This window comes from Chelonia mydas, chromosome 9 (genome assembly GCF_015237465.2).
Source record: "Chelonia mydas isolate rCheMyd1 chromosome 9, rCheMyd1.pri.v2, whole genome shotgun sequence".
NCBI classification, from domain to species: domain Eukaryota; kingdom Metazoa; phylum Chordata; order Testudines; family Cheloniidae; genus Chelonia; species Chelonia mydas.
In genome coordinates, this window is record NC_057855.1 from 22,114,068 (window position 1) to 22,141,023 (window position 26,956).

The 26,956-nt window shown below is 41.5% G+C and overlaps 1 protein-coding gene across 4 annotated transcripts in view; it reads right to left on the reverse strand.

Annotated features, from left to right (window-relative positions):
* Positions 1–20,955: 20,955 nt before the first annotated feature.
* The window catches only part of SCHIP1 (schwannomin interacting protein 1), a 111,128-nt gene continuing 105,127 nt past the window's right edge, over positions 20,956–26,956 (reverse strand). For all 4 annotated transcript variants that reach the window (XM_037908872.2, XM_037908873.2, XM_037908874.2 and 1 more), the window contains 2 exons: positions 25,416–25,509; positions 20,956–21,738 (listed from right to left, as the gene is read on the reverse strand). In XM_037908872.2, the coding sequence (XP_037764800.1) occupies positions 21,687–21,738; positions 25,416–25,509 (146 nt within the window). In that variant the 3' untranslated portion in view covers positions 20,956–21,686. The remainder of the gene's footprint in view (positions 21,739–25,415; positions 25,510–26,956) is intronic.

Consider the following 26,956-nt stretch of genomic DNA (forward strand, 5'->3'; position numbering starts at 1 on the left):
CAGCTGTCAATGCAGGTTAATTCAAAGGTAGCGTGGAAGCTCCACATCAACACTTTATGCTGGTGACACTTAAAACTGATTTAGCTGTAGCATTTCTTGTGGTTTTGATTCATGGGATGTCTGCTGTAGAATGCCAATTAAGAGGTATGTTCAAGCAAAACTATTTTTAATACAAAAATAAAATCAAAGCTTATCATTATAGTTTCTCTTAAAGTAATTTAAAAGGAGTATATGTGTGTGAATTGGATAGCAGGGTATTACTGAAGGGATCTATAGATTTTCTTCTATAGGCCATCAGTTCCAGTCTGCCTGGAAATGTCACAAAGTTATTACCATCTAATGACTGTTTGTGCACTAAGTGAAATTATTATTCCTAATGATGATATTGATGATGATGTAATATTTGTTTATGGTAACCCTCATGCTGTTCTAGGCACTTTCCAGGCAGACAAGAAGGAACAGCTCCTGCCTGGAGGAGCTCACAATTTAAGGACAGAGTTTAGATACATTGATTGGGCAGCTTGCAGTGGTGCTTTCTGTGCTGTAGCTGTTCATATGGAAGTCTTCCCTTTCCAGGGTTGTCAGGCTATCACTTTTCACAAGCACAAAATTGACACACAATGGAGAAAAAAATGTGGGAGATGGCTCAGTCATTCTGGCTGGTCTACTACTGGGGTCCGTGGAAATGGAGCTTAGCTACTATCCTTCACTTTGGATTCTTTTAGCTTTTTAGTATTCGTTGCAGCATCACTTGGAAACTTGCTGCAGTTCCAACACAGTGGGAAGTCTTGGAGGCCTCTCATAATGACAAAAGGGAAAAGGAAAGCAGGCAGGCAGGAATTTTTAAAAGCACTTACTCAAGTGTCGTAACTAGCAGCCAAATGGCTGTCTTACTCAGCTGAAGTGACCTTCTTTTTTCAGTGCTCTCCAGACAGAAAGGATATATTTGCAAATTGCTGGATGTATTGCACACCAAGGCTGACAGCTGTGTGTCATACTGTACCTTTGCCAGAGAGATATTTGACTCCCTTTCTTCAAAGAGCAATACCCTAGCTGGCTGGGGTTAAGCTGCAGAGTGACACCTAGGGCATGTGCAGAACATGTCCTCAAGCTTGTGCTAAGGTTGAAGATAGCTCTTAAAATCTGAAAAAAACACCACCCCATTACATTGTCTATGGCAAGATATTTGAGAGTCTGGAGGACCAGGGAAGGGTAAAAATCCTAGACTTGTTGTATGGGATCTATAGTCTCTGGGGAGAAATAGATCAGTGCTTTGTTTAACTTAAATGAAAAGAGAGACTGAGTTTGAAGTTGCTGGGAGACCTGGATGCTTAGCACCTTTTGAAGTCAGGGCCTTATCCTTAAACTACAAATTAAACAGGGTTGGGAGGTGGGAGAAATTGTTATTTTTCACCTTGAAAACACTTGAATTTAAATAGAATTAAAAATATTGCCTATGGGAGCTCCTCAAGGTACATTTGCCTATTCCTGGATCATTCACTTACTTGTATTTTATTATACGATTTGTGGATGGATTAGCACACATCTGTTATCTTTCTTTCTGAATGCTCAAATACTGTAAGGCACTTTAGAGCTGGGAAATCCCCACCTGATACTCCAAAGACTCCCATTGTATCAGTGAAGGCTCTAGAGAATTTCTATTTCTTGGTATTTGTTGAAATAATCTAGAGAAGATGCCAAATTAATGCATTGTTTTCTGTCTGTAATATTAAATTAGGGTTCAAATTCCATAGGAAAAAGATAGGTCAGACCAAAGACAGTTTCAATTCCATATGAAAAAGATTGATCAGAGTAAAGACAGTTTAAGGAAGGCTGTAGTACATTCATCAGTTGATGGTGGCTAGGTGTTGTGTTACTGAGGTGTGGTATATTAATTGAGAAAGCAAGTGCAGTACAGAAGTCTAATCTCATCTGTACCATGAAGAAATTTGAGTTAACTCATTACTACGTGTCTTTGTCTTGCTAATTTAGATAGACACTACACAATCAAAGAGTAAGAAATGATCCAACTAATAAGAATAACAGATTGCACTAGCATGTGTTAAGCAATATGTATTTTCTCTATTTATATGTTATAACCAGGGCAAAGAAAGTGTTCACAAAGAGTTGTATTAAAAATATTGTGCTCCTTAAAATATATTTTAAAATGAATTAAAATGAAACACTTGTTTTATGGGTTCAGTATTGTCCCACTAATTGTTTGTATTTCAGTTGTTGAGACTGTTTGCCAATCGAATGAAAAACTATTAACATAATTCCTGTGAAAGAGGGATGGTGAATAGACGTGTAAGCCCTGTGCACTTGGGTAAATTTCACTCTTAGAGAACAGCAATAGTTAATGTTGAGGACACAACCATTAATGTCTTCTGATTATTGCTTAACAATTGAGGCAGATTATTCTGCTTTTAGTTCATTTATAACATTATAAATGACATAATGGCTTTTTCTGACTAATAACCCCAAACTGATTTTCTGTCAAGGGGAAGAATGCTTTGAATTATAGCTTTCAATTTACCATTATTTCAGATTGGCCCTATAGATTTCTTTCAGTGGAAAATATGCTAATGATGAAATGCTGGTCCTATTGATACCAAGATAATCCAGAGTTATTTTCCTGTATGATTTGACAAAGATGATGTTGGATAGCAACATAAAATGTAGTTTGCTTCAGAGATGGGTAAATTAATCTTTGTTGAAAGAATGATTAACAAATAGGGAAGCTGACAAAAGGGTATGAAATGCTGAAAAGACACTTCCCTTTATTTTCTGGCCCAGTCACTTGATGTTCATTAGGGTTACAAAAAATTATACCCCTAATAAATGGCAGAGGTCAGTATCCACTGATTCCAGAGGATAGTGTTACATCGCTTTGTTTGAGAAGCAGAAGCATGAAATGATTGCCAGAGTTTGCAAACACAGTGAAATCTGGAACATATTTCCAGTGATAGATTAGAGTTAGTTGAATTATTTGTGTGTGTGAGAGAGAGAGAGAGAAAAGGGGGGAGAGGTTTGGGGTGCAATCCAGATCAGTGAGGGGTTCTGTCTCCACTTGCCCTGTGTGCCTTACAGTGCTTCGCTGCTATTGCTCCCAAATTGGGATGCTCACTACAAGCATGCAGGTCACACCCTGAACGTCTGTGTGCTAGACACCCCTTGTTCAACAGCTCTGACCCCAGCAGCCTGTCTACTGCGCCACAGCCCCACTCAGGCTTCCTCCAGCCTTGATTACAACCAGCAAGGTGACCCCCAACAAACTCCCAGTTAATAATTTCCCCAAACCCATGTGTGCTGCAATGTTCAGCTCTTTCCTGGGAATTTAGAGAAATGGTAAGATTCATTTGTTCCTCCTAGGACCCAGACACACATCACAACTTATTAACTTAACTAGGGTAAATACACCCTTCTCTTTTAGGAGGCAGGTAAATAGCTGCCTTCTCTCATGTCTGGGAGGGAACTCATTTTTTTCCTGTTTGGCCACAGACTTTAAAACCCTAGACTTTCAGGTTCCAGGGTTGTAGCGCTGGCAGATAAATAAATTTTTAAAATCCACATAACTTCACTTATAAACTGAACAAACGTGATGTGGAGTCATTGAAGAAATAATAACCGTAGTACCTTGTCATGCCATTTTCACTTTGCACTGCTGAACTGTACTTTGTAAACAGCTGTTACATTTGGAAGACAAACATAGCTGGGTTCTGTGAAATCACCCCAGACTGGCAATAAGTTGGCATGGGATGGGGAAGGTCCTTTCATACTGAGCTGCTGTCTTACTGGGCATACTTTATGCATTGTTGTTGTAGCTGTGTGAGTTCCAGAATATGAGGCACACCCGGGTGCTCTAATAGCTTTTATTGGACCAAATTCTGGTGGTGAGAGAGACATATTTCATACTTCACCTTGACTGGTCCCTTGAAATATGTGTTAACTACTTGTGCTAAACAATCTGTTCCATCTTGTATTGAGCAATGGCCTTCTGAGTAAGTTTCCCAGACCTGAAGAAGAGCGTTGTGTAAGTTCAAAAGTTTTTTTCTCTCACCAACAAAAGTTAATCCACTAAAAGGTATTACCTTACTCACCGTGTCTGGCTATACATTGTCCTTTCCCCGTTTTACTATATAGGGAGCCTTATCTCCTGTAGGGGATTGGACTCAGCAAAGGAGAAAAAAACCCTAAACGGTATTTATTAAGAAAGAAAGAAAGAAAGAAAGAAAGAAAGAAAGAAAGAAAACCAACCTGTGTTTTGGGAAATGAAGGGTCAGGACTAGCTACCATGGTGATGTGACACATTGGAAGTATGTATATAACCAGGCCAAGTCATCAACCAACACTTACTCCTGGGATGTTTTCTGCAGGACTCATCCCACCCCCGCCGAATTCTTGTGCTTCCCTGTAGAAAATGGCAGAGAAGCAGCACGGGAAGTGGGGGAGAGAGAAAGACCATAGGTGCAGTTTTTTTGGGGGGGGGCATTGCCCCCCAAAATGTGAGCCATGGGGGGGGCACACGGGGTTAGGTGCCACTGCGCCCAATTTCTGCAAGAACAGAGCTGCCCACCTGAAGAAGGCTGCCTCAGCTCCGCTGACTCTGCAGTTGAATGCCACCTCCTGGGTCCTAGTGCCAGTCATGCTCCCCTTCTGTGTGCTGGGAGCCTTTCTGTGCAACAGTGAGTGCCTGCAGTGGGGCTGGGTAAGGGGGTGGGTAGAGGAAATGATGGAAGGGTGAGTGAGGAGATGAAGCAGTGGGGAAGGAAAGAGGGGGGACTAAGGGAGGGGAATGTGGGAATGAAGGGAAGGGACTAGAGAAAAAAAGGGAATAAGGGAATTGCGGGGGGAAGCAGGAGTCCGGCATGCAGCATCCACGTGGCAGCAACTGGGGCTCCACCATTAAGCAGGCCCATCCAACCCTCACCCTGACAAGCCCTACTCCCCTACACCTGGACCCCTCTGACCAGCTCCCCCAACACGCAGACCCCACGGATCCCCAACCAGTTTCACCTGGTCCCCCACCCCATCAAGCCCCACTCCCACTCCCCCACTGAGCCCTCCACACCCAGATCCCCCTGATGAGCCCCAAACACCTTCACCTGTATCCTTTGCAGAGTCCCATTGCCCCTGCACCCAGAAGCCCCCAATGAACCCCTGTGCATTAAGATCACGCAGTGAGCTGCCTGAACCCAGATTACCCCACATAGCAATCTCTCATCCCACACCTGATCCCCGCATACTAAGCCCCTCCACCTTGGATCCTGCTGGGGTGAGCCTTCCCACCCACACCTGGTGCAGAGGGGCAAGGCCCCTGGGAGTTTCTGGGGCAGGCCCAGCCCTTGCAAGATGTCAGGGCCGGGTGCAGCCTCACTGCCGAGTCCCTGTACTTGGGGAGGTTGGGGCTTCAGAGTGATCATAGAATATCAGGATTGGAAGGGACCTCAGGAGGTCATCTAGTCCAACCCCCTGCTCAAAGCAGGACCAATCCCCAATTTTTTCCCCAAATCCCTAAATGGCCCCCTCAAGGATTGAACTCACAACCCTGGGTTTAGCAGGTAATGCTCAAACCACTGAGCTATGCCTCCTCAATGCAGTCAGTAGCCTGTGCTCACCACTGCCAGAATTCCCTCAGGAGTAAACACTGCTATGAATGTCATTCTGTCAAACAGCCAATCTGTAGCGATAGCTTTCATTGTGAACAATTACATACAACCCCAATAGCAGCTATTTTGTGATTTGATCACTGAGGGCTCAGAAAGGTTCTTGTTAAAGGACTGGCCGCTACTTAATGTTGAAGGGAAAAGGTTTTGTTGCTTTTTATTTTTTAACATCAAATGTTGGTTTAGAGCAGGGATGGATGAAGACAGGATCTATCGATCGCTCTGGACCCTGGCAGGGGCCCTCTGACTCTTGCAGCCAAAGATCCTTGCTGGAGTCCTACATGGGAAGTGGGTCTGACATAGGGCGCAGCGGTCAAAGACTGGTCTTTATTTTGTGGACCTCAGGCCCATGCCCTGAGACAGAGTTACAAAAGAGAATGCATCAGTTTGAAAGGACTCTGACAGCAAAGCACCTGACTCCATTGGCTCCTTTATCACTGACCAGGAGACGGGGGCATCGGTGGGTGAGTGGGTGAGGCTAGAACTGGTCAAAACCAAGGACATTTTGGTGTGAAAAATTCCTTATGGTAAAATAATTTCTGACCAGCCCTAGGGAGGGTCAAAAGCCCCATCACATAAGTGCTTCCAGCCCCTCCCCCGCCACCAATGTCATCCCACACTCTGGCCCTGACTGCTCTCAGCAGCAGCCTCCCTGCTAGGATGACTCAAGCCCTGCACGTCTACGGATAGCCGCTTTAGATCTACGGGTATCCATGGACTGTGTTTGCAAATCGGATGCAGATACAAATTTTGTATCGATGCAGAGCTCTAAGGATGAGGGCTGATTGCCAACATACAGGAGCAGAGCAGTAGCTGCACTATTCCTGCTATCTCCCTGTCGGTCGGGGGCAGATTGTTGCATTTCTCTTACGTTGGGCTCTATGCCAAGCCTTGTCTAATGGTTAGTGCTGCCCTGGAGTTACGCTTCTTATGCATGCTTTATTTGGGAGCGTGGTGGTGTGGCTCAGCAGCCAGTCCAACCTGCATGCTAAGAGCTAGGTGTGTCAGACACAGCATGTGCAGGGCTGCTTGCAGCTGCTGACCAGAACAGTAATTTTTCAACCTTTTTATTCATTTGCAGACCCCCTAAAAATTTCAAATGGAGGTGCAGACCTTTTTGGAAATCTTAGACATAGTCTGCAGACCGCACAGACTACAGGTTGAAAACCACTGGACTAGAACCACGGGAACCCTCAGCTGTGTGATGCAGAAGGCTCCCCCACTCCCCATCAGACTATGAAATAGGGTCATAGGCCGATGCAGAGCCTGGAGGAGAAGGCAGAATATCATGCTCTGGGGGTCCAGAAGCAATGGAGGCGCAGGAGGGGTGCCCTAGGCAAGGGGAAAAGGTGGGGGGAGAAGGGGGACCCAGTGGAAATAAATGGAGGAGGGGCCCTCAGGGCTTATCAATAAGTCAGGAAGAAGGGTTGAGAAGTGCCTCTGGGAAAGAGGGCAGCAGAGGCTGAGAAAAGCCCTTGCAGATTGAAGTCCTGGCTCCCCCAGTTCAGCAGAAATAGCCCAGTTCAGCAGTAATGTGACTGCTAGTCAACTCTGTAGTCTTGTGTAGGTTGGCCTTTGGCACTCACTAGCATGTATTACTACTAGGGCCGCTGATTAATTGCAGTTAACTCACATGATTAATTCAAAAATATTAATCACGATTAAAAAAATTTATTGCAATTAATCACAGTTTTAATTACACTGTTAAACAATAGAATACCAATTGAAATTTATTAAATATTTTGGCTGTTTTTCTACATTTTCATATATGTATACATTTTATTCTGTGTTGTATTTGAAATCAAAGTGTAGATTATTTTTGCACTGTAAAAATAAAGAAACAAAAGAAATAATATGTTTCAATTTCTCTCATACAAATACTGTAGTGCAAGCTCTGTGTGGTGAAAGTGCAACCACCAAATATAGATTTTTTTTATTACATAACTGCACTCAAAAACAGAACACTGTAAAACTTCAGAGCCTACAAGTCCACTCAGTCCTACTTCTTGTTCAGCCAATCACTAAGACAGACAAGTTTGTTTACATTTACAGGATATAATGCTGTCCTCTTCTTATTTACAGTGTCACCAGAAAATGAGAACAGGCATTTGCATGGCATTTTTGTAGCCAGCATTGCAAGATATTTACGTGCCAGATATGCTAAACATTCATATGCCCCTTCATGCTTCGGCCACCATTCCAGAGGACATGTGTCCATGTTGATGACGCTCATTAAAAAAATAATGCATTAATTAAATTTGTGACTGAACTCCCTGGGGAATTAGAGTGCCTCGTATTAAATGAGGATATTGATATAATAGGCATCACAGAAACTTGGTGGAATGAGGATAATCAGTGGGACACATGCATCCGACGAAGTGGGTATTCACCCATGAAAGCTTGTGCTCCAATACGTCTGTTAGTCTATAGGGTGCCACAGGACTCTTTGCTGCTTTTACAGATCCAAACTAACACGGCTACCCCTCTGATAATGGGACACAGTAATACCAGGGTACAAAATATATCAGAAGGCTAGAAAAAGGTTGTGCTGGTGGGGGAGTGGCACTATATGTGAAATAAAGCATAGAATAAAATCTTAAATGAACCAAACTGTACCATGGAATCTCTCAGGATAGTAATTCCATGCTCTAATAATAAAAATATAGCAGTAGGGATATATTACCTACCACCTGACCAGGATGGTGATGACTGTGAAATGCTCAGGGAGGTTAGAGAGGCTATTAAAATAAAAAACTCAATAATAATAATGGAGGATTTCAACTATCCCCATATTGACTGGTTACACGTCACCTCAGGACGGGATGCAGAGATAAAGTTTCCAGACACCTTCAATGACTGCTTCTTGGAGCGGCTTGTCCTGGAACCCACAAGAGGAGAGGCAATTCTTGATTTAGTCCTAAGTGGTGGAGCACAGGATCTGGTCCAAGAGGTGAATATAGCTGGACCGCTTGGTAATAGTGACCATAATATAATTAAATTTAACATCCCTGTGGTGGGGAAAACACCACAGCAGCCCAACACTGTAGCATTTAAGTTCAGAAAGGGGACCTACACAAAAATGAGGAGGTTAGTGAAACAGAAATTAAAAGGTACAGCACCAAAAGTGAAATCCCTGCAAGCTGCATAGAAACTTTTTAAAGACACCACAATAGAGGCTCAGTTTAAATGTATACACCACATAAAAAAACATAATAAGAGAATCAAAAAAGTGCCACCGTGACTAAACAACAAAGTAAAAGAAGCAGTGAGAGGCAAAAAGGCATTCTTTAAATCCTAGTAAGGCAAATAGAAAGGAGCATAAACTCTGGCTAATGAAGTGTAAAAATATAATTAGGAAGGCCAAAAAAATTTTTAAGAACAGCTAGCCAAAGACTCAAAAAGTAATAGGAACTTTTTTTTTAAAGTACATCAGAAACAGGAAGGCTGCTAAACAACTGGTTGGGCCATTGGACGATCGAGAAGCTAAAGGCGCACTCAAGGATGATAAGCCCATTGTGGAGAAACAAAATGAATTCTTTGCATTGTTCTTCACGGCTGAGGATGTGAGGGAGATTCCCAAACCTGAGCCACTCTTTTTAGGTGATAAATCTCAGGAACTGTTCCAGATTGAGGTGTTATTAGAGGAGGTTTTGGAACAAATTGATAAACGAAACAGTAATAAGTCACCAGGTCCAGATGGTATTCACCCAAGAGTTCTGAAGGAACTCAAATGTGAAATTGCAATTTGTAACCTATTATTTAAATCAGCTTCTGAACCAAATGACTGGAGGATAGCTAATGTGACACCAGTTTTTAAAAAGGGGTCTAGCGGTGATCCTGGCAATTACAGGCTGGTAAGCCTGACTTCAGTACTGGGCAAACCCAGTTGAAACTATAGTAAAGAACAAAACTGTCAGGCACATAGATGAACATAATTTGTTGGGAAAGAGTCAACATGGTTTTTATAAAGGGAACTCATGCCTCACCAATTTTCTAGAATTCTTTTTTTGGGGGGGGTGTCAACAAGCATGTGGACATGGGGGAGCCTGTGGATATAGTGTACTTAGGTTTTCAGAAAGCCTTTGACAAGGCCCTTCATCAAAGGCTCTTAAGCAAGGTAAGCAGTCATGGGATAAGTGGGAAGGTTCTCTCATGGATTGGCAACTGGTGGCCCCCAGGGTCTGTGCTGGGACAGTCCTATTCAGATATTCATAAATGATGTCGAAAAGGGGGTAAAAAGTGAGGTAGCAAAATTTGCAGATAATACAAAACTACTCAAGATCATTCAGTCCCAGGCAGCCTGCGATGAGCTACAAAAGGATCTTTCAATACTGGGTGACTGGGCCACAAAATGGCAGATCAAATTCAGTGTTGATAAATGCAAAGTAATGCAATTGGAGAACATAATCCCAACTATAAATACAAAATGATGGGGTCCAGATTAGCTGTTGCCACTCAAGAAAGAGATCTTGGAGTCATTGTGGATAATTCTCTGAAACCATCCATTCAATGTGCAGTGGCAGTCAAAAAAGTGAACAGAATGTTGGGAATCATTAAGAGAGGGATAGATAATAAGACAGAAAATATCATATTGTCTCTATATGAATCCATGGCATGCCCACATCTTGAATACTGCGTTCAGGTGTGATTACCCCATCTCAAAAAAAGATATATTGGAATTGGAAAAGGTTCAGAAAAGGGCAACAAAATGATTAGGGATATGGAACAGCTTCCATATGAGGAGAGATTAATAAGACGGGGACTTTCCATCTTGGAAAAGAGACGGGGGATATGATAGAGGTCTAAAAAATCATGACTGGTGTGGAGAAAGTAAATAAGGAAGTGTTATTTACTCCTTCTAATAACACGAGAACTAGGGGTCACCAAATGAAATTAATAGGCAGCAGGTTTAAAACAAACAAAAGGAAGTATTTCTTTATACAACGCACAGTCAACCTGTGGAACTCTTTGCCAGAGGATGTTGTGAAGGCCAAGACTATAACAGGGTTCAAAAATGGCCTAGATAAATTCATGGAGGATAGGTTCATCAATGGCTATTAGCCAGGATGGGCAGGGATGGTGTCCCTAGCCTCTGTTTGCCAGAAGCTGGGAATGAGCGACAGGGAATGGATCACTTGATGATTACCTGTACTGTTCATTCCCTTTGGGGTACCTGGCATTGGCAACTGTCGGAAGACATGATACTGGGCTCGATCAACCTTTAGTCTGACACAGTATGGTCGTTCTTATGTGTAAGTTCAACTTTCATGATAAAGAGCTTGCAGTACAGTACTTGTATTAGGTGAATTGAAAAATACTATTTCTTTTGTTCTTTTTCAGTGCAAATACCTGTAATCAAAAATAAATATAAAGTGAGCACTGTACCCTTTGTATTCTGTGTTGTAACTGATATCAATATATTTGAAAATGTAGAAAACATCCAAAAATATTTAAATAAATGGTATTCTATTATTGTTTTACAATGAGACTAATTGCGTGATTAATTTTTTTAATCGCTTGACAACCCTAATTACTACACAAATGGTAGAATGTTTTCACAAGCACCTGCCTGAAACAGATAAAGAACTTCTTTTCATTTCCCTTTGAAATGCAAAATTTTCCATTTGTGCCAGACATGGCCCTCTCTAAATCTCCCGGCAAACACTGTGCACTGCTAGCACACTCTTCCCTTAGAGGGCCCAGTGAGAGGGGGGCGGGAGAGGAAAACTCAGCAGATTCGTAGTACAAAGCTTTTGAGGGTGTGTATATATATATGTGTGTGAGACTGACCAGAATGTCCACTTTTATGGGGCCACAGGATATCTACCCACATTCAAGGCCCTTCACCAGCTTCACTTTGTCCGTGGAAGTAAACAAAAGGAATGGATATGTCAAAGCTGAGCCTTCCTTTGGATGTTTCAGCCCATTCAGTTGTCTCTGTTTTCTCCCTATGATGAGTGCTTGCATCCATAGGTCAGGATGGGACACTTAGAATGTAAACCCTTTTGTGTCTGGGGACCTTTTGAATGGGGTAGAAGTTTGGCATGACTAGGCACTGTTTTGTGCGAGGGAAATATCCCACTGACGATGTGGCCTGCAAACTGAGGTGGGTCACTGTGGAGGGTCACTGTGGAGGGCCAAACTGATCAGTCGGTATTGGTTTCGAATTATTTAATCTTCCTGTAGTTGTGTACTATAATCTTACATTTTGTTTTGCAGTCCATAGGGGGATGGTAGTGGCAGCCAGTTGCTCTTACGAGTCATCTGTAGATATTCACTTAAGAACCCACACTTGTAAATCAGAAAAGAACGGAAGCAACAAAACTATATTTTTAGCTTAGTGAATCCTTCAGCTGAACCCTTTTCTCACGTTTTTTTGTACTGATTGATGGGTCATGGCCTTTAAAATGTGGTGTTGGCAGATTAGAGCCAGCCCAACTCTGGGGGGTACCTATTCTCTACCTTTCCCCTCTTTAAAGCAGGAGGCAAGCACTTTCCAGTGTTGCCCGTTGCTCAATGTGTCAAGAGCAAATACTTCCTCCAAAACAAGAGTTTACGTAAAGAGAACAAGAGGGACACACATTTGATGAACTTTTAAATCTCTGATTAGTATCTTAATTTTACTCCTGCAAACTGCTGGGTTTTGGGGAAGAGGCTTCATAGTGCAAATGCTGCGAAGGCATTTCAGTGGTAGCCGCTAAACATTGACAAAAACCAAAGAGGGAAACCAGTTAGGATAATGTGTATGTCAATGAAACTGAAACCCAAATCAGCAGCAGAAAAACTGAACTACCGTTCATTCTCTCTGTGCTCAGCTGGGAGAAATGTAGCTTTCTCTTTTGTTATCCATCTATCTATCTATTGTGTGTGTGTGTTAAGGCGGATGCCTACAACAAATTTAGTACAGCATTTCTTGTAACTTTACTGTGTTTTCTAACATCATAACAGAAACTGCTTATTACTGTACGTGCTGATTTTACTGTACCAAAAGGAACATTTTGACCAAGAGCTCCTTGAATCTCTTTTGGGAAATTTGGCTCCAGTGTTAAGAGGACAGATAATGTGAATTCTCAGTGAAACTCCACAAATCTCCCCAATCATTAAAAATAAAAATAAATAAATAAATAAAGTGCACACTACATATGCTGAAATCTGGCTCTATCAACACCCCCTCCCAAAAGAAAAACCCCAGTGCCACCTCCCGCCCCAACTGGCTGCTGCGATCCTGGAAACTTTATGCTATTTCCTGTGCAGTTTAGGAACCAGAAGATATAAAGCCTGGAAAAACGTGGGAAACTTCACAAAGGCTACCTTGCACTTTCCCAAGATTATCGGGTTTAGGAGATGGGGGCATGATTTGTTCACCCCTTAAGAATTAAGGTAAAAGTCATACACACTCAAGTTTCAGGATATAAAGGGTGTATTAAGTGTATCTAGCCAATAATGACCTTTACATGCTTGGAACTACACCCACAGCGATGTCAGTGCTGCGCCCAGTGCAACTGAGGAAAGGGGCATATGGGTGGGTTTGTGACACCATTATGCTCTGCTGAGGGCTGGTTTGTGTTCTGGCATATCTTATCATACAGTAACCTTCAGACTGCCTCCTTCCCAGCCATACCTGTATTAAACCCTGTACACAGGAGACTGAGGGAAGTAGCAAAGAGCCAGCTATTTATACCAGAGAAAGCCTCAAGTAGCTGGTTGTGTCCTTCTGGTAAAGTAAATTTAGTGATGATGTATTACACCACTGGGGGTTTAGCTCTGGTGGCTATAGTCTCAAGGTCAACAGTGTTACCTTTGCCAATGACGTCAGGTCTAGAGTTTCTAGCAACACATGAAGCCCAAGGAAAGTAACACATTCACAAGAACAAAGTCTAACATCTTTTATCAATGGTATGAATATCCAAGCAAAGATAAATCCTACAGAGACTTGCACAAATTATAGCTAGTCATACTCACATCCTCCTACGTAGTATTAGGGTCTGCTGGGTCTCATGGCTTGATCATGAGTAGAGGGATGGTTCCTGCTGGAGTTTTCCTGTAGGGAGCGCAATTTTCCTAAGCTGGGCACCCTTATTTAGAATTGATTCTGACTACATCTCATACCATGCTCAATAGCCTGGGTTGTGGAAGACCAGGGTTCAGTTCCTGCAGTGCCAGACACATCCTATGTGACCCTGAGCATGTCATTTAGTCCCTCTGTACCTCAGTTTCCCATATGTAAAATGGGGATAACAACTCTGCCCTAACTCACAGAGTGAGGATCAATACATTAAAGATTGCTCTGCTATTACAGTGATGTGTGGCCAGATAAGTACCTAAGTCAGAGAGAGAAAATTGCACATTGCAATAATATTTCTCCAATTGTACCTACTGTTTAATTACATCTAAGGGTTTGGAATTTACAGCCTTACTTTCTGTTGATGTTTAAAACAGAAATAATACTTCTGAAACATTGCTGATAGTGGCCCTGTTGACTGTATTTTGAACTAAGTAGGACTCATGATGTGAAGGTCTTTCAGGACCGGTAGCCATTACAGCTTTATTAGAACAGCCTTGTGCTGACAGACGTTGAGTGATTAAAAAAAAAAAAAAGTTTTTTGCTAACTATATTAGGTACTTCGTGTAATTTTCTTAGTCTTGAAACTTTTCTGAAGTAAGAACAGTCTGTCCCTATTGCACACAGCTCGAGGAAGGTGGCCTGTTATAGGAAAATAATACAATAAAAAATCAGTGCCTTGTTTAAATTAATGTTACATTTGTTGTTAGGTACAAGGAAAGGAGAACTTGAAACTAACTGGAGGACGTATGTCACAGGAAGTGGGACCTGAGATTAAAGAATAGGAAAAAATGGTAAAGCACAACTATCATATATAATTATATAAACACTCACAAAACAGACAGATTTAGCCTAACCTGTAATTCTATCTTGGGTGCCCAACGACATGAACAAATCACTCAAGCTTTGCATGGGTGGATTTTGTCATTACGGAAAATCTCCACTGAAATTAGAAATTCTGTTCAGGGGTAAGAGTAAATTAGGTGTTCGGATGCCCAGAATCTGGTCTCAAATCCATTCATAGTGTAAATATAAAAAATATTCATTGGATCTGCATAACCCAAAAACGAGGTAGGCATGCCAGGGATGTATGTATCTGCATGCACATGCAAGATTTTAAAAAGTAGCTAGTGATTTCGGGTGCCCAGCTTGAGATATCTTTCAAAAGAGTGGTGCTCAGCCCCTTCTGAAAATCAGGCCACTTTCAGATGTCTTCAGTTGGGCACCCAAAATTGCTAGTCACTTTTGAAACCCAGGCCAAGGTTGTTATCTTATGAAGAGGTTACACTCTGTATTTTAGAACTGACATTACAAGTGATAATTTTTTTTTTTGAAAATGGAGGGGAAGCAATATGGTGAAGTTGAATAAAAGTTATGACACTAAGAGCAAGCAGTTAATCAGTTTAGGCAGGGTGCACTTTGGTCATTCAGTTATTATTTATTACACATATTTGTATTAACTCAATTCTTCTATTTGGTATAGCAGGGGGGCTTTTTTGGGCAGGGGAGGGGCACTGAATGAGGATGGTGGTGAGATCTCATATCATTCTATAAAAACTGGGATGAGCAGGGATTTCCAGGTCTAGAGGAGAGACATAAAAGCAGGGGTAGAAGGAAACAAAAGGAGTGTTGAGGCTGGCATTGAGGAAATAGGAAAGGTGACAAGGTCAGAGATGTAAGTACATTTTTGATCTAGAGTAAGGGATTTTCTATATGGTGTGGAAATGTGCACGGGTGGGGGTGGGGTTGATTTTTAAAGCACACCAACATGTTGCATATTAATTGGTCCAGATAGACCCTGCTGGTACATGTTAAAGTTTCCCCAGCATGCATTAACAGAGAATGTTAAAGTGCTCTAGAGACCCTTTAGCGTACACCAGCTGGGCCTGCACAGATCAATCAATGCACAACATGTTAGCATGCTGTAGAACTTACATCCCCTTAGGGTGCATTGCCCTGCCATGTAGACAAGCCCTGAGTCTACACTTCTCACGTTCTCCATAGTTACCACTGTAGAGCTGGACTCTTAGGAAACTGCCAGGCATACCTATACTACTATTCTATTTACTGCATTAGGCTATGAATGTCAGTGGTGAAACTCGCACCCTGGGCTGTTCCCTTTATGCTAGGTAGAAGAGCAGGATTGGTGTAAATGGGCTCTAGAAGTAAAATGGGGATAATGATACTGCCCTCCTTTGTAAAGTGCTATCTAAGAGCTAGGGATTATTTACTATTATTGAAATCCCTGAGTTTGGCTGAGGGAGGATTTCCCTTGCAGTAGAGGGCCATAAAACTACTTTCTGTGAACCCCCTTAAAAATTCTGGTGTCAGGGCAGGGCTGCAGTACTGCTCAGATGCCATAGGCCTGGGGAGGATTCTGTAACTTGGCCAGGTCGCTACGAATGCCTAAATTACGCAATGGACCTCTCCAGACTCTGGAGGATGGGAAGGGTGCAAAAGGGGTTTAAAGCCCTCTTTGCCCCCTCACTCCCAGGACTCCAAGAGGGGACTGTTTTTTGTTTTGCATTTGCTGAAGCACGACAATTGTCCTCTTTTTTAAACCCTGGTTCACTTTTTAACATTTTTTAAAACAAATATTTTACTATGAAATCAACCAAAAATGAGAACTTTAACTGCTATGCCAGATAGCTAAATGGATAATGTAGAAAAAATAACCCCCCACCAAGCACACAATGACCAGCACCGTAAAGGCATTGAGTATCCCCCTCCTGACCACAAGGAGGCATAAACATGCAAACACTGCATAAGTCTTGGTAAGATATCACTGATATGGAACAAATATTAACGTTTCAAAAACTCACAAGAAACTCTTGTTTTAAAAATGTAATTTAATCCATTAATTCTACAGTAGTCATCATACACATTAGCACAATACTTAAGTACATTGGACAGGTATCCAAGTAAGATGCAATTACCCAGCAATATTCTTTTGTTAAAAAAGAAAAGAAAAGAAATAAACTTCTAAAGATGTAACAGGAAAAATATTGGTTATAATAAACAGCAGGTTAATTGACTAAACATATCACTACTTTTCATTATCAAGTTAAAGGCACTTATCATGTTAAACTCCAATTTGTCTAGGCTTCCTGTCTCAAGTGCCCTGAAATCTAGAGAGGACTGAAGGCCAGATTCTGATCTTTCTGACCTTGCTGTAAAGACAGCATAACTCCATAGAAACTAGTGGAGACTAGCATATGTCTAAGATCAGAAAATGACCCTTAATATGCAGGCGGTGTTAAAACTCCTTTGTGTCCCACAAGCCATTTGGCTAGAAGCAAATGTATCTTGCCACAACTGTTGTCTGCTCTGACAGCACTGGCAAAGGTTTCCTGGCATTTGGACTGAATTGTCATGGCCCAGTTCTCCTCTCACTTGTGTCTATTTGACACTGATGTAATGGCATTGATCTCAATGGCATTATCCCAGGTGTATACCAGAGAAAATGAGAAAAGAATCAGGCCCTTTCTTGCTTGATCATAAATATGAGCCAGATGCTGCACTCAGGGCCTAGGATTGGTGAGCCTTTGCTTGCCTGAAACAATGCATTATTCCTCATTCATGATGGACCCATTGCTCACCTCTGTCCCAATTATTTCACAGCAATGAACCAAAACAAATAAAATGGAGCAGCTGCCTGCATGCTTGGCCATGCTATGCTGTGAAATGAATGGCTGTTGTGCAGAGCCTTGCAGGTTAAATTATCTACCATAGTCCTGATTGCTATGATGGACCACATATTTGGAGGAAAGCTCTTTAGATGTTTTCCAAATCCTCCCCTTGGATTCATGAGTGGCATGGATTGTATGTATTTAGTGGGAGCTACATGCAGGCAAGCATATGAGGACTGAATTTGTAGTCAAGGAGGAATTGTCTAAGTGAACACTGAGCAAAAAATAACTCAGATCTGACTGCCTCTTCTTTTAAAAACCCTCAGAGGGAACTGAGGTGTGTGTGGGAAACTTCACAAAGGCTACCTTGAACTTTCCCAAGATTATCGGGTTTAGGAGATGGGGTCAGGATTTGTTGACCAGCAGAATAAATGGAGGTTGCGGGTGGTGACACACTGCCAGAATCTGATCTCTAGTGGCTGACTGGATGTCATAGCCAACCATGCAAAGGCCTTTCCATAACTTCAGGTTTAGGGCCCCCTCATTCTGTTCCTAGACAGCTTGGCTTCATATGCTGACAGACACTGCCCATACTTTCTTAACCCTAGAACAGCCACTGTAGATTTTCAGCCTTTGGCTGTATTAACTTTTGAACCCATTTCCTGCCATTTGGTGGGAGAGGGTGGAGACTATATGCATCTGGCACTCCCACCATCTACATGAATCCCTGCTTTCCACAAAGAGCTCTTAGTGCAGTCCAAAGATGATGCCATGTCTGCAGCTGTCTTCCCTGTGCCCCAATTCTGAGTGAGAATGGGGAGAGGGAGGCATTCAGATAGGAAGATCTGAGCCTGAACACAGAGCACAGGGCTTTGCACCTTTGAAAACCAAGAAGACTGATGCTCTTTGCAGGGATGGGGTGAATCAGAGATGGAAAAGGCCTATTGACTTATTTAGTTCATTCACCTGCAAGGGCCGGGATTGCTTCTAATAATGTATTTTCCAGTACTTCATGGAAAAACTGTCCCTTTACAGAGCATTCAGGTCTAACCACTGTTGTGGGTGTTCACTGTTCTCTAACGAATGGATTGAACAGCAAATCACTTTTAGGGATGTATCCTTGCTTTGATACAGGCTTGGGACTTCAATGATTTTTAATAGGATTTGTATATGCATGTTGCAGAAAGGGATCCCATTAAATCTTCAGTGCTACACTTAGCAGGAAATTAATTCTTTATAATAAATCAATACATAATGACTGAAGGTACAGTTTCTCCTCGAACACAGCAGCACTTGCAGTCGAACTGCCAGACATGTTCAGCTGGGCCTTGAGGTTCATCCAGTGACACTATTCATGAGACATATTTGTCTCCATTGCACATATTCATTTATTATAGCATATCAGTAGTGTTATATAATCTGAACATCTTTATCACAGATGAAGGTACGTGAGAGAGGTGTTACTTTTGTAACTTTATTACTGTATGTTATCACACACATCTAGAGCATACGAGGATATTATTTTATTTTGTTTTATTTAGCTTAGCCCAGAGTTTTCAAATTTGGGGCCTCTGTAAGACAAGCACTTTAAATCCAGTTAGGCACATAAATAAATGGCCCAATTTTCAGAAATGCTGAGCATCAACAACTCCAGTGTCTTTAAGAGAAACTGCAGGTGCTCAATACATCTGAAAAACAGGCCACATATATAGGTATCTACATTTATGTGCCTAATTCTGGTCTCCAAATTTGACAGTTTTGGCCTTAGAGCACTGAAGACTGGAACTTTACAAAGCAGAAATATAAAAATAGTTGAAACCACAGTGCACACACAATGTCAAGACAACCAAGAGATACAGGGAAAGAACATCCAAAATATTTTTTCTGCATAGATTCAAAGAAAGCAAAATAAATAATCTTAATTTTACATTCCTGTTTTATATGTATTCTATAGGCTAGCTCAGCGGTTCTCAAACTCTGTACATGCTATGGATCACTACTTAAAATAGAGATGAGCTCTTTCCTGGACACTTCCCCTTCCAATTTCCTAATACCAATTTAAGTTTTGGTTACTTGCAAAACTAGTCTCAGAACAGTATTAAGGAGACAGAATGAAAATCAACTTCTTAGTACATTCCCACATTTTTTTCCATGTGCTATTTACTCTCTATCTCTGGATGTGTGGAAGGAGTTTACAGGTGGGATTTTCAAAAGCACTGAATGCTGGCCTAACTCTGCTCCACTGAAGTCAGTGGGAGCAGTTATACCAACACCGAGCACTTCTGAAAATCCCACCCGAGGCTTATTAGTACTAAATCTCTCCTTGGGGCCTTTCCGCACCTGGTTTCATCTGCACTTTTTGGTCACATCCGCCTGTGTGTTTGCTCTCTCTCTACTTTAGGTGTCATCTCTATATTTGAACCCAGAGCAACACCAGACAGAGAGCATCCTGACGCAGCCATGTACAAAGAGAGCAGAGTGTGCTTCATTTATTCAGTTTAAAAATAAAGTCCTGGACTGGATTACAAATGGCAGCGAACATCACCAACTGGAGACTGACAGATACTTCACTAGCATGACATGCCTCCCAAAGGGATCTGCAGATCAGTTTGAGAACCCCTGTGCTAACGTCAACTTAGTACAAAACTGTAGTGGCAAAGTCAGAGCAATGACATTCTTCCTGCTAGACTTAAAGGAAAAACTGAACATTTCCCTCTTGAAAAGCTGCAAATATTTTCTAATAATAAAATACAGAATGTACATCAGTGCTAGAAAGTGTGACCCATCTAATCCCTACAAAAGCAGATGCCATCTGCCACATGGAGACAACACCTATGCCACAAAGAGAAGTTTCTTACAACATAGTAGGGCTCTGTTAAAAAAAAAAAACCTACCAAGCTCCGCAGCATTTTGGTGCCTCATTTATGGACTGCATAATTGCTGAGACAAAACAAATTTAAATAATTTTATAAAATACATTCTTCATGTGAGGTGAAATTTTAATGTACCATATGGCTGTGTTAAAGCATCCTGAATAATTCGTTAGCCATAACCTTGCTCAAGATAAATTTGTCACAGCTCAGAGAAAAAATAATTAAAGCAAAATGTAAAAGATAACCTGTTTTGCATAATGTATATTTCAGCTGCTGGCTAACTAGTACTAGGAATAGGTAGATTGACCTGGTATGTCAGCATGAAATCAAAGACTGAAGAGAATTATTTGTTTATCTAGTCAGTCCTTGGTGCTGAGAAATGTAGCAGATACTAAACTGGGGAGGACACTGATCTCAGCCAAAAGGTAGTGAAGTGGTTAATTACCATACATGATACATTTAGTGTGTTAAGATTTTGACACATTTATATTTTTGACAGTTGGTGAGTTATTTGAATATTTAGTCACAGACATTAAAATATAAAAACATCTACTGTATGTGCTGCTGGTTCTAACAATAGTCATGATATTAGGATTCCCAGTGAATACTATATATAAGAATATCCTATGTCCATGTCACATATACTTTATGAACTTACAAATAAATAGATCTACAAAAATCTGGTCCTGTCTCCATTCTCTCTCTCTCTCTCTTTTTTTTTTTTGTAAAATGCAATATGCAAAAAAGGCTCTTTCTGGTGATGAGAAATTAGGAATTGCACATTTGGTAGGATGAATATATTACTGGTGCAACACCTAAGTCAACCACTAGTCAACAAAAAGACATCATATGAAACAAAATTTTAAATTTTATTTTACATATTTATACATAAAACTTTCAAGGTAACTCTCTGAATCCAACTGAATGTTAATAGCACATCTAAAAATGAATGTCAGGTAGTCAACATTCACAAAATGTTGAAAACTGATTAAAATATACATATTACTGAACGCTACAATTTCACTACGAGGCAGGCATTTTTTTGTTGTTTTTTTTGTTGTTTTTTTTCTTTTTTTTTACTTGTATAGCACCGTCAATTACAGTTTCTTTGTTTAAAACTACAGTGAAGAATAAAAAGTAGTCAATGGTAAAATACTGTTCAACTTAAAATCTCTAAACAAACAAAAATAAAGGTAAACTACCTTTTCTTCTTATCCATGGTTTGTAATGTTATAAGTACTGTACATTTTTGTAATAATATTATTAAAATGCCCGATATTTAATGGCACAAGTAAAAAATTAAAATAAATTAAGGAGCAGAGGCCAATCACTGGACATAAAGCTTCAGACATTATCAATGACTAACACTCATTTTCTTGTGCGCCACCTTGAGCATCAGCATTTGTACAACCACAGAAGCAAAATAAATGCTAGCTTATTCTGATTGCTTCTTGCTTTATTTTGCTGGCATTTTCTCTGACATGTGCTTCTGCTGACTTTCAGCATGTCTGGGGAGGAGAAAAAAAAATCACTATCAAGAAAAATTAAATGGACTATTCAACATCTTAAAACATACTTCAACCTAAATAAGGCTTCCCCAATGAAGAAAATATTAAGCAATCAATTACTGTGTTCAGATTAGTTTAGTGTAACATTTCTTTCATGACCTTGGTCTGGTTACCTAGTGTACAGTACACGCTGAAAATAAAGAAACATTCCTTAGACTAAAGTAAACTCCTCGGATCATATAACCTGCAAACATTTTTCCTGCTCCCACCCAAGGAAATTAAATTTGTTAGTTTCAGAACAATGAGATGGTGTGACAAACTGAGGAATTAGCCAGGAATTAGGGTTGACACTGCGTCCCTTGCCCTTTGGTGACATGACTATCGAGACGGGGCAAGGCCAGATGGCTATAGAAAAGTAGTGGGAGATAGATATATTAGCTCCAGGCTAAACAAATCCCTGGTACCAGGATAAGTTAAATGGCAGCTGCTCCAGGTCAGTTAAGACACCTGGGGCCAATTAAGAACTTTCCAGAAGGCAGGAAGAACGCTAGGTTGATGGGGACACCTGAAGCCAATCGGGCTGGCTGAAACTAGTTAGAAGCCTCCCAGTTAGTGAGGTGGGTGTGGATGTCAGGAGCTGTGGGAGGAAATTGTGCTGTTGGAGAGACTGAGCAGTACACATCATATCAGGCACAAGGAAGGAGGCCCTGAGGTAAGGGTGAAGTGGAGCTTGAGGAAGTGGGGGCTGCTGTGGGGGAAAGTAGCCCAGGGAATTGTAACATGTCATGTTTCTAAAAGGTCAGCTACCATATCTGATACTATTAGCGTCCCTGGGCTGGAGCCCAGAGTAGAGGGTGGGCCTGGGCTCCCCCCTTTGCCTGCCCACTGATTAATCACTGAGACTAGGAGACAACAGAGACTGTACAAGGGAGGATAGCTTCTTCTCACCTCCCTCGCTGGCTTATGATGAAAATGGCTCAGTAGGCTGTGACCCTTGTCTCTAGAGAGAGAAGGGTTATGTGGAGGGTCACAGTGAGCCTCTGAGGCTAGCGAAATCCGCCAGGAAACGCAGAACCCACGGGGACAAGGACAGAGCTTTATCACACTATACAGAGTAATATCACAAAGCGTGACAATGAAATACACTGCTATAGAAGATGTCAAAGACACTTCTAAACGTTTAAACAATTTCATTTACTACTGATGCAAAATGCTTTCAGAATGCTGAAATGTTTTTGGAAGCACAGAAAAAGAAATAGCTGGAACATCAAACAAACAGTACAAGACATACGATAGTAAGTGGTGTAAATCATTGTGCAAATTCATATTCCTGCAGTACCTGTCACAACAACAAGTACATATAACATCCTAAATATTATTTGAGAACACAAGCAGCACTCATTACTAGGATCTCTCAGAACGGATTACTGTCCAACCACCACAACTACATAATCCACTGCTGTTTGTCCCAAAGTACTGGGTAGTAGAGGCGTTAGCTGCTCTAATTCAGGGTGTGGTCAGCCCTGCTCATGTGAGCCTCGAGTGTGATGGGCTCCAGCTGGTAGTACCCAACAAGGGCCCCACCTTAAGTAATGGGCAAAGATCAACAACAGACCAAGTGGATGAGGGCCAAGTTCTTCGACAGTGATGAAGGACTTGCTGGCCACCCTTCCCTCAGCCCCCATTGGCCTGGAGCGGCGAATCGCGGCCAGTGGGAGCTGCGATCGGCCGAACCTGCGGACGCAACAGGTAAACAAACCGGTCCGGCGCACCAGGGGCTTTCCCAGTACAAGCAGCAGACCGACTTTGAGAACCACTGTTCTACCACACGTAGCAGCAAAAATCCAGTCAACTCTGCCACATTACATTCTTTTAGCACTCGGAGATTTCAACGCTGTGACCAAACTGGTATTAGACTGTGCTACATCCCTCTGTTTCAAGGTCCCGAATGACACCACTGCTCAGCTCTTGACATTGTATGCCTCCAAGAATTTGTCTGTTATGGGCTCCTATGTTAGGTGCCTCCATAACCATCAGTGGAACTGTATTTCAGACAGTAGACATCTGCCTTGAAAGACATTGACTATATCCTCATAGGAAATCCCTCCATAATGTAATCTCACTGGGTCTTCGCTGGCACAGAAGCACCAGCAAATTCAGACCACAGACCAGTTGTTGCTCAGCTCTCAAAACATCTTCCAACTTCTCACAAGCCAGATGTCCACCAAAAGTACAACATCCAACACCTTTCTGAGAATCATGCTGAAGCCATGATTCAGCTGACAGATCAGCACTTTGGTCTGCACCAAAAGGTCTTGGCATCCCAGATGTTCTGCTAAATCTAGTGCATGATCTTCACATCAGTGCGAGACTGCGTGTTGGTCAACTACTTTCACTGGATTTCTACACAACCTCAGATGTGCAGTAGGGATGTATTCTCACCCTGGCACTATTCTATTGCGCTATCAAATGGATATTAGGACTTGCTACTCCATGTCGGAATCAAGGTTGGTCAAAAAGTGTTCATCGACCAAGACTATGTTGATGACACTGCCTTGCTTGTGGACAAGCCAGAGACTTTCAGCCCTGCTTTTCAAAGTTTCTAAGATACCGCCCCCATTATGGGGTTGTACATCTCATGGCAGAAGACAAAGGTTCACAGCCTGAGCTGGGTCACCAGAACCCTGGTGCAGGTGGGTTGTACAATGCCATCAGCCATGGTTGCGGTGGCTGGCGTAACACTTCTCAGAAGACCATGCATGTTTGATGATGGGGAGAAGTGCCTACAGACCAGCTGCAACCCTTCTTTCCTGTAAATTCATCCAGGCAGGTATGCTTCTGCTGACTTGGAGGGGGCCTGGATGAATGGGAGGATGCACAGGTGAGGCACACAAACTGTACAGCCCAGAACCCCACTCTGAATGAACTCACTGTGAGACAGCAAGCAGGGGCAGATCAAGTATCTATTACTGTGCAAATCCTTCAACCCCAAAAGGTAGGAGTATGTAACAGACCAAGGTCAGGCAGAGAATTTTCACTTAAACGGGAGATTCTCCGGCACATAACAGTTATTTTGCGTAAAGCTATGTTACAATACACTTGGGATCTCTAACGGATATCAATTTGTCTGTGCCCGAAAGGAGACCTTATAATTATTCAGCTCCACTCCTAACCCCAAATCCTCCTCCATTTTACTATTATTCTATTAATTTACCACATAGTGACTGTGCACATGCAAGATTTCTAAATGAGGAGGCTTTACTTATGATTGCAACAGAGGTAAGCCAGGACTGCAATATCTAAAAGCACCCATAGGTGGCATGTAAACTATTTTGAATGATGGTATTTGACTTAACTACATTCCAATTACCATATCATTTATGACAAAACTTTCCCAGGTAGTGGATAACTGTATTTCAACCAAATGTAATGCAACAAAAGTTGTTGTTGTTTTTTTTAAATCAAACATTTCAGACCATTTTCCCCCACCTTTTCCATATCATCAAAATGGAGTTCTGAAAATATCATTTAAAAATAGACTTTGTTTAAAAATGTTTATTCTTATCACCACCAACTTTTAGGCCTGGCATTCTACCCAAATGTTGCTCCAAAACATAGAAAGTATATTCAACTTGGAATATTCTTAGCAGCAGTGTTTAACAGAAGACTTTACTAACCTGGTCAAGTCTTCAATGTCTACCAGCATTGCATCCTGCTCTGTGTGCAATTCATCTCGAATAAGAAGCAGCTGCACCAATTCTTCATTCAAGCCTGGTACCAAAGACAAGGATTTTATAATTTAATTTAACCATAGATCCGGGGATTAATGATTAGGGAACTGTTAGCTCCTCCTAAATCATCATGTTGCATATAGTAAACAACTGCTTACATGGAGAAGCAGAAAGATTCCCTAGGTAAGGTTTGGTCTCCATAAAAAGAAGCATATCACAAAATGGAATAAAAGATTATCTATATTACTAATAGAGCTATAACAAATATGGACTTTTAACTACTATGGTTCTCATGAAATAACTGAGTGTAGCATCCTCTCAACTCAAACTTTAGATTTTAGCTAATCCATCTACTTAAAGACAGCTGGAAAAGACTTTTGGTCCAAGAAGCCTCTACCCACTAAGAAAAAATAAATCACTCATTAGGAAAAAGTGTGTGGGAAAAAATAACTTAAAGTAATCCAAAAAGAAAATGTCTCTAGAGTGTAACAAGCTTCCTGGAACTCTCCCCTTCTCAATGCTGCCATAACTGCAAGCCTGACACTGTTCTGTAGCCCAGAAAATCTGCATCCTGATCTGTTCAAAAAGAAGAATGGAAATGAAACAGTGTGAACAAAAAGGGCAGTATTTCAAAACAGCTCAGACAGATGAAAGAGCTGCACTTTAGTAAAAGAAATCAATGGCAGATTTGTGGTAATGCCAGACATCCTGAATACAACAACAGACTTTCTGAGCTCTTGCAGCCTGTAATCAAAAACCTGTGTTCATATCTACTTATAGGTTAAGGAATGTCGTGATTCTAAGCAAAAAAATACAGCCAAAATGTGACGCAAATGACAGTGGGTAACTATATAAATGTTATAGGATGCTTGTTCTGCTTTGCCTGGAATACAATACATTGCAATTCAGAATAGAGCGAAGGTGGGTTCTTCCTTAATAAAGCAAAATGATATGATGAATCATTCTGGAGAGTGGTAGGGGACTACTGAATTTCTGACTGACTGCTAGCTAATCCAGAAAACACCACAAAGGAAAGTGCGCTTGCTCCTTCGTGTGCACACACAAAATCTGTCTTTTAAGCTAGAAGCAACACTCAACAGATAAACAGAAGGGGACCTGCGTGGGGAGCAGTCAAGAACAAAAATGATGCCGAAATGAAATGTTCAGAATAAAAACCTAGTGATCTAGGTTGTGGTTCTGCTAATGATTCACTGTCCCACCCAGAAACCGAAAAAAACTGAATCAGAGTAAAACTGATTTTTGATTGATTCTCTCCTTTATGTGCCATTCACATCATATGTTCTAAACAGCTTGACTGATGTCCTAGAATATAAAACGAATATTCCAGTAGGGTTGCTCAAAAACAGCAGCCTCTGTTGCAGGACTTCAGTGAAAAATCATCTGCATCCCCAGCAGAGCACCATGATAGTAATTAACGAGCACAACAATCTAAGGAGCAGTTCAGTGCACAACAAACATTTTTGACT